General features: G+C 46.1%; 1 protein-coding gene across 5 annotated transcripts in view; it reads right to left on the reverse strand.

Annotated features, from left to right (window-relative positions):
- Positions 1-8,939, reverse strand: part of SMARCAL1 (SNF2 related chromatin remodeling annealing helicase 1) — a 60,456-nt gene that overhangs the window by 50,010 nt on the left and 1,507 nt on the right. For 3 of the 5 annotated variants that reach the window (XR_012024753.1, XM_072812680.1, XM_072812678.1), the window contains exons 2-4: positions 6,641-7,530; positions 5,608-5,658; positions 1,637-1,870 (exon numbers count right to left, since the gene is read on the reverse strand). Coding sequence is in view for 4 of the 5 variants with exons in the window: in XM_072812680.1 (XP_072668781.1) it covers positions 1,637-1,870; positions 5,608-5,658; positions 6,641-7,472 (1,117 nt within the window). In the remaining variant the exon portion in view is untranslated. Of the gene's footprint in view, positions 1-1,636; positions 1,871-5,607; positions 5,659-6,640; positions 7,531-7,949; positions 7,985-8,939 lie in introns of all 5 variants that reach the window. The other 2 variants (XM_072812679.1, XM_072812681.1) reach the window with 2 other exon arrangements.

Here is an 8,939-nt window from a genome sequence, read left to right on the forward strand (position 1 = left end):
CCTTCTGGACACCAGAAGTCAACTCTTCTCTGATCACTGAGAAAGCCAGGTGGCCAGGGAATGAGCAGCATACACACAGTGAGTGGGTGTCAGGGCAAAAGGCAAGGCAGCCCAGTGTAATCTGACAAATCAAAGGCCGACAGACTACTCCTGACGTGGGAACAGTACCGGAGACTCTTCCTGACAACAGCTGGACCCTGTAGCTACGGCAAGAAAATCCAATCATGGCTTCTGGATGTCTGAGTGTGGGCAGGGCTGGGTGTCAATATTTTAGCCGTTCACATTCCCAGAACTGCAGACCATGTCAGGAGTGTGATTTCTCAAAGGTCACACGGTGCAGAATGCACACAGGCCATCTGTACTGGCCTATTAAGGGCTACTCTAAACCGAAGCTGAAAATCCGAGGGAGCGGGAGACGCAAAGAACCCTGGCCCTCGTGTGAGCGGCGCATCTCATTGGCTCAGGCCAGGCTCCTGTACATCTCACGTAAATCCTACTCAGCAGGCTGTCGTTGAGCTAAAACTCTAGGGCAGCCTGGGTGGCTCAGTTGGTTTAGTGCCACCTTCAGCCCAGGGCCTGACCCCAGGGTTCCGGGATCGAGTCCCACGTTGGGCTCCCTGCATGGAGCCTACTTCTCCTCCTGCCTGTGTCTCTGCCTCTCTCTTTCTCTCTCATGAATAAATAAATAAAATCTTTAAAAAGAGAAACTCCATCCATCTAAGGAATAAAAATGTAACAGCTGGCATCACCCTCTTCTTGAAGGAGCCCCAAACCCTGATGAAAGCTCACGGAGCAAATTCTATAGAGGCTGCTTCCATGACACCCCCTGAACGTGATGTCTGAAAAACATGAGGTTTTAAGGCTCTGCTTTCCACTTACCTAAGGAAAAGACTAAAACCGTTTCAAGAATGGAAAAACGTCAATCCATAAAAGCCACGTGGTTTTGTAAAACAACGTGGCCCAAGCTGAGAATGAAACCCAGCAGTTCACAATTCTAAAACAACTTCTGCTCCTTATTCTGACAGGACACATTTTGAAGAGCCTCAAAAAAATAGAGCAGAACTGCTCTGCTTTGGCCAGTGGTTTTCAATTCTGGCTGATTATTAGACTTAAAAATACCAATGCCCAGGCCCCACCTCGAACAAATTAAGTCAGGACCTCTCGATGGGCACAGGCATCAGTGATCATTCTGGGAGTGGGGCTTGGCAATCTGTTTTAATAAACCCTCCAGGGGGATCCCTGGGTGGCGCAGCGGTTTGGCGCCTGCCTTTGGCCCAGGGCGCGATCCTGGAGACCCGGGATCGAATCCCACGTCGGGCTCCCGGTGCATGGAGCCTGCTTCTCCCTCTGCCTGCGTCTCTGCCTCTCTCTCTCTCTCTCTGTGACTATCATAAATGAATAAAAATTAAAATAAATAAATAAATAAATAAATAAACCCTCCAGGCAGTTTGGATGCAGGCTTGTCTGACAACCACCGACTTGGTCTACCCAAGGGCATTTATTTTTACGGCATCTGCCTGTTTTTCAAGCTCTCCTAAGGACAAACATCATTTCTCAACATTCAAACAGAGAGAAAAATAACCTGCTCTGAGATCACAGATCACTAGGCAGAACCAGGCAAGAGCCAATTACTTGCCGTAACTTCTGGAATCCATCTGCTTAAATAGCGCAACCAGAGCTTCAGAGTAGCCGATGTCTGCCTCAAAGCGGGCCCGGGAGATGAGCACGCATTGCCCTTTGACAAAGGCCAGGGAGGGAGCTGAAGGCAGGCAGGTCTGGGCCGTGCCACCTGTGGAGGGTGACTCCCTGCTGTGCCCGGCCCCTTCCAAAGGCTGCAGGGTGACCGTGGGGAGCTTCTGGGCTGCTTTCACTGCGGAAGAAAAGGACAAGAATGTGACAAGGTGGATGACTTTCCCACGGGGAGGGAAGAAGCATGGTTAGATTAGGAAAGCTTGCAAGTGTGCTTTCACTGGGGCATTGGGAATTCCAGTATTTACTGAATTTACCGCTCCTTAGGTGTTCAAATTACAAAACCTGTGACTCAGAAATGAACAGAAGGAGGGGTCTCACCAAGATTCGCAAACTTTACAGATAATTGCTGCTGCTGTGATTGAGGAGCCACTGATGTCAATGGCCCAGAAATCACTCCCCCAACTTGACTGCCAGGTCACTGCTCTGCTACTGCTTGGAGAGCCAGGCAAAGAGACACAGACCTGTCAGCCCACCAATGCAGTTTAGAGCCTTATTTTATCTATTACGTTAAGTTTCATATATTAAGCAGATTTCATTTTAAAAAACTGAACTGTCAAAAAAACCCAAACAGAATTGAAAGGCAAAACTACTCAATAAAGATTTTTGCAAGAAATAGACGAGCCAGCACTTGAGAAAAATACTAGGACCACAAAACGTAAGAAGACAGAGATGTCATGAACTCACGAGGGGGGAAATGAGTAATAAACATCTGGCAAAACATTCAATTTCACAGGTAATCAGAGAAATAAAGTAAAATCAGAGAAGCAAAAATTTTACTCAACAAATTTGCAAAATTAAAACAAAAAACAGGTATCTACACACTGCTAGCTGGAAATAAAACCTTCTGAAGAAAAACTTACTAACCTAGAACATGAATCCTAAACAGTGATCATAATGATTCCACTTCCAGGAATCTGCCCAAACTAACAACTGAAAATAAATACAAAGATTTATGGAGAAAGGTATCCCTTACAAGCTGCTTTAATACTGGGAAAACCAAGAGCAAAAAACAAGTTAGACAAAAAGGAAATGATTTAAGCCCTTCATAAAACATGTATACCATGGAATGTTATATAGTCTCTGTTTTTGTTTGTTTGTTTTTTAGGGAGAAGTTTTAGAAAAGACAAAAATACAAAAACCAGTATTAAGTTGGACAGTATGAAATCATTTTTTTAGGGGTCAAAATGGTCTAATTATGAATACGTGTATTGTCATTGCTCAAAATTAGCAGCTAACATTCAGCACGAAAATAAAAATGCTTCTGGGGAGCCTGGGTTGCTCAGTTACTTGAACACCTGCCTTTGGCTCAGGTCATGATCCCAGGTCTTGGGATGGAGCCCCCTACCTCCTTGCTCAGTGGGGAGTCTGCTACTCCCACTTTCCTGCTGCTTTCCTGCTGCCCCTCCCCCCACCCATGCTCTCACTCTCTCAAATAAATTAAGTCTTTTAAAAGAAATAAAATAACAATGCTATAAAATAACAATGCTTCTGCTAGGACACTAATTAAAAAAATCAAGATAAAAATTATATCACACAGTTAAAACGTATATATTCTAAAGCACAGAAAAAAGGCTGGAAGGAGCAAAGCCAAACGTTAATAGTGGTTGCCTGAGTGAGGAGATTATGGGGGAAGAGCTGGTGCTCTTTGCAGGATGATGTACTTTCCACGTGTTCTATGATGTACGTGTGGAAGGGTTAAAAAGGCAAAATCCACAGGCATGCCTAAAGCAAAATGACAAACACAGTCTTTACACGTTACACTGATAAAAAGGATAACCTGCTATAAAGGCACATCATAAACCTATCTGAAAATTAAAAAACAAAGACAGAGGGTAGCTACATTTGTGCTGAGCAAGGCCTAACCCGGTGCCACTGAATCTGTACACATGAAACAACTGTAACACCATGTGTCAACTGTACTGCAAGAGGGAGATAAGAGCAATGATCAACGCACAAATCCAGTCATTGCATGAGTGTTCAAGGGACATCTCAGTAGGTAGCAAGCTGCACAAGTGTGCAAAACACTGGTAAGGACACAGAGGAGCTAAATAACTCATAATCAATAAAATTCATCTAAAAGCTATATAGAGAATTTTGTGCCCAATAACCAGTTTTTCAAAAAAGATGTGGGGCATTACAAAAAGCAACCATGCCACACAGAAAACCAAAATCAATATGCAAAAGCAGAAGTTATCCAAGTCACCATGCATTGTGAGTACGAGAGTAAAAAGATGGTAATACGAACAAAACCATGGACATGGAAATCACTGGATTAAAATGAGCAAAAATGAGAAACCCAAGTGTTGAAAGCTGCAATCTCAGCTCAGAGTACTGGCTCTCCCCCTCCCAACACCTAACAAAGGGATTAAAATAATACAAATAAGCCCCCTCACCCAGCCCCCACCCCTACCCCTACCCAGGGACCAAAGCTCAGCAGCAACTACCAAGGACAGAGACACCACCCAATGCCATGCACTTAAAGAAATGAACACTAGGGAGGGACACAGGAAACTGTGCAGGGGGCTGTCCCATCACTCCTCCCCCAGAAACTATGCTGGTGACTCCAGAAAATTCTACTCCAGGGCCCACACCTGCAAAGAAGTGACCTCGTCATGCATCTTCACCTTTCCCCTTTTCAAACTGGGTGGGGAAAGAGGGAACACCTTCCTGGCTGTGGGAAGAGAGGGAAACGGGAGGCCAGAACAGCCAGGGCTGACGTGCTGGCAGAGTAAGGGCTCGGGGCACCAAGAGCTGATGAAAACCTTGGCAAAAGAGTCAACAAGATCTTGGAAGACAGAGTGGTGCCCTTGAGGGTGTGGACGGTGGACCACACTGGGTTAATGGGGTCCACTGGAGCCTGCCCAGGGCAACGCCCTCTCCTTGCACCCTCAAGTTAACTGAACGTGTGGAGTGCTGTGAGGATGTGTGCTATCGCCGAGCTGTCCCTTTCAGGGCAGCACAGCTGCCTGTCACAGCTGGAGCCAGCAGTCCAGGGGGAACATGCACTCCTCCGTCAGGCTGTCTGCATCTCAATCCCAGCTCTACAACTCATTAGCTGTGTGACCCGATTTTAGTAACTTATCCTCTCTGGGCCTGTTTCCCATCTATAAAATGGTTGCTGTGAGAAGTAGGGGAGTTAGCATACACAAGTATACCTCGCTTTACTGCTCTTTGCTGTGCTGCAGATATTGAGCTGTTTTTACAAGTTGAAGGTTTGCAGCAACCCTGCATGGAGGGAGTCTACCGGTGCCGTCTTGCCAAAAGCATGTGCTCATGTCCTGCCTGTGTCACACTTTGGTAATTCTTGCAATATTTCAAACTGTTTCATAATTATTGCATTTGTTATGGTGACCTGTGATCAGTGATTACAACTGATTACACCTTGCGGAAAGCTCGGGTGATGGTTATAATGCTTTAGCAATAAAGTACCTTTAAATTAAGGTTTCTACATTGCCTTCTCAGACACAATGCTATTGCACGCTTAACAGACTACAACAGAGTGTAAACGTAACTTTTACATGCACTGGGAAACCAAAAAGTTCACCTGAGTCACTCTGCTGTGATATCTGCTTTATTGTGGTGGTCCAGAGCCAAACCCACAGTATCCCCACAGTGTACCTGGACAAGGGGCTCAGCACCACCCAGCAGAGGCTGTTACAAAAGTGCTAGCTTTTGTAAACACGGAGACTGTCACCCAAGGAGTTGCCTCGATATGGTGGCCATTAGTGAGAAGGAAGAGAACTGGGGTACTGCCCTAAATGCCATCTGAATCCTAAGCTGCACCACATCTGCTGCTCTAGGAGCTTTTCAACACCATTATTTCCCTGCATGCAGGGCAATGACACGTTTACTTACTCAGGGCACCATAGTCCGTCATGCTGAAGTTCCACGTCTTGGTGGCAGGATCTGAAATTAGACAAAAGTACTTGGTTTGCCCCTAATGAGGCTGATGACTGTTGTTCTGGGTTATACTGAGCCATTCAGTAAACCCTTGTTTAATGAATGAATGAGGGGCCCTTGAGTGGCTCAGCTGGTTAAGCAACTGCCTTTGGCCCAGGTCATGATCCCGGAATCCTGGGATCGAGCCCCGCATCAGGCTCCTGCTCAGAGAGGAGTCTGCTTCTCCCTCTGCTCCTACCTTATGCTCTTGCGTGCATGCGCGCACGCACTCTCTCTCTCTCTCTCTCTAATAAATAAATAAATAACATCTTTTTCTTAAAAAAAATGAATTAATGTGTGCTCAGTTCACAATAGCTGACTGAGAACTCCTACAAATGTACAAAATCTCAGTGGAGGACAAATAGCAAATACAAATGAGGACGGTGCTTTTACTCCATATAGTGGAATTTGAGGGCCCTGGGATGTTATGACCTGGTCTAAGAGGGCTGAGGACAGAGGTGGGACTAGAATCCAAGTTCTCTGGGACCCACTGTAGTCAGGCAAAGCAGAACAAGGAGCACACTCTCTGAGCTGCTGCAGAACTAGCACATCCTGGCTCTGCCTTTCCAGAGGAACCAACTCAAGCATGTTACCTCACCTTACTGAGTCAGTTCTGCTGCCTTTAAAATGGAAGTAACATCTACTGATCTCAAAAAACTGTTGTTACACTTAAGTGCTACAACACAAACAAAGCACCCGGCAGGGGGACTGGCCTCTCAGTAAATATTCATCCATTCTCCATATGGCCATGTGGCAGCCCTGAAGTTTGGCAGCTGTTTGAAGGAACGTCTATTACAAAAAGAAACATGAGCTAAAACCAAAATTTTCAACAACTGGACGGACAGAATGTGCCAATGCACTCTCCTCATATTTATGAGAAACTGGTAGATTAAAAGAGACTCTAAAAATAGAATAGACCATGTGAAGAACAAGACCAAAGCCTCATTACCATAACTTCTGCTGGGTAGGCTCTTAAAAACCGCAATGAGCTCTTCATTGTACCCGATCTTCACCTGGAAACGATCCCCACTCCTTATGCACGTTCCCCTCTGGGAGCTTACTGCTTTATGGGTGGCTGCGGTCCCCAATTTCTGTGAGAGTCTTCCTTCCGACCTGGGTGTCACACTCCCTGAGCCACAGTGGACGCCAGCAATGGTCTGCCCCGACGTGGAGGGCCTCACTGCCTTGGCCTCTAACCTGGGATCACCGGGTGGCAGTCCAAAGGCAGAAGCTGGTGTCTTCTGGAAACTCTTGGCTTTGGCCAAAGATTCAGGAGTTGGGTTAGCAAAGGGCGTGGATCTGGCCTCGTGGGAAGCCTGAAGATGACCTTGACCTAAGGCACAACCCAAGAGTTGTTGATCGGGGACCTCCGGAGGGCTTTGCGCCAAGGGAGGAGAGATGCCCGTGAGAATCATTTGACCTGATGAGCTGTGGCTCGGGCAGGCTGCGGGCCCATCTTCTTGCCTCTTCCAGGTCCTCTCTGTCTGCTCTGGAGCACTCAGGTGAAAACTGTGGCAATGATGAGGTCTTTGGCCATCACTAGATGAACTACTGAGATTCTGCTGCATGAAAATGACACCATGGTTCACTGGCTTAGAAGGATCCCCGGGGAGATTTGGGGGCAGGCCCTGTCTGGACTGGGAAGAGTTGGTGGCAATGCAGGAGCCAGAGCCTGAGCTCTGATGCTGTTCTGCTAATAATTTCTCAGCTCTACGGGCCAGAGCCTTTTGCCGGTTCTCTTCAATTTTTTTCCTCTGCTCCTCTGTAAGAGGCAAGGACATTTTAACAGGGAAATGCTTATGCAGGGACGTCAATCTTTAATCAGAAACTTGGCAAAAGCTGAGGAAGGAAAAACAATATTGAAACAAACATTAAATATATTTATTTTTTTCATGCTCCTACCTTGATTTTAACAAGCTTTCCTCCAGGGAATACACAATTTGCACAATCAAGGGATATGTTAAAGTTTCTTTGATAATTAAACACACACACACACCCACAGGGATATACTACATATACTACAACAAAGACCCTCACGCAAAAGCAAAAGACAAGGGGAGACTGGATCCAAACCTAAAAAGGTATTTTAGCTGCAGTATTATTCTCCCTTTCATCCCCCAGCCAACGTAAGTGAACAGATCCCAAGGAAGTTATGCAGTGCACCCTAATCTATCGGGTAATCGGGTAATGAGTAGGACGACGTTTTAAACCAGAAGTGACAAGAGATCAGGTGGACATAGACCAAAACAGCCACATACCATGGTGTGACACTCGCTAACAGACCCCTGCCAAGCTGGAAGAAGGAAAGAACCATTAGCCTCACATAGACTGCACACTAAATTCACCCCTTACACTCCTTCCTGTTATTATTCCTGGCAAACCCATCCGTTGGTGGCCAGGTGCAAGGCACAAAGCAGTTAGCCTTGGTGCCTGCCTTCCAAAGTGCACCACCATGGAGCAACTGTGACTTTTTTGGAAAAATAAGCAAAAAACAAAAAACAACAACAACAAAAGTAATGCATGCTCACTGAACAAATTCAGATGCTACAAAAAGATGTAGGGGCCCCTGGGTGGCTCAGTCGGTTGAGAAGTTGAGCGTGTGCCTGTGGCTCAGGTCCTGGGATCAATCCCCACAACAGGATCTCTGCTCACTAGGGAGACTGTTTCTCCCTCTCCCTCTCCCTGCCACTCCCCCCAACCCCCACCCCTCTCCTGCGCTCTCTCAAAAAAAAATCTTAAAAAAAAAAAAAAAAAAGTACAATTATTTTGTAATCTCCCCACCCCATCAAGAAGCTCGGTTGGGGGATCCCTGGGTGGCGCAGCGGTTTGGCGCCTGCCTTTGGCCCAGGGCAGATCCTGGAGACCCGGGATCGAATCCCACGTCGGGCTCCCGGTGCGTGGAGCCTGCTTCTCCCTCTGCCTGTGTCTCTGCCCCTCTCTCTCTCTCTGTGTGTGACTGTCATAAATAAATAAAAATTAAAAAAAAAAAAAAAAAGAAGCTCGGTTGGGGGTTTGGAGTAGTTTAGAGTGATTTTTTTTCTACTCATACCCATAGATAAGTGCCACATATTTAGGGGATATGTGTATTTATTGCAAAAAAAAAAAAAATCATTATATACATTGTTTTGTTTCCTGATTTTTTTTTCAGATTCATTTACTCCGGACATTTTTCTATGAACACCGCACAACTTTTCACAGTATTCTAGAACCGAGGAGCTGGACCCCAGTGTCTCCGGCTCGGTTCGGAC

The sequence above is a fragment of the Canis lupus genome, chromosome 36 (assembly GCF_048164855.1).
Source record: "Canis lupus baileyi chromosome 36, mCanLup2.hap1, whole genome shotgun sequence".
Taxonomy (NCBI): Eukaryota; Metazoa; Chordata; class Mammalia; order Carnivora; family Canidae; genus Canis; species Canis lupus.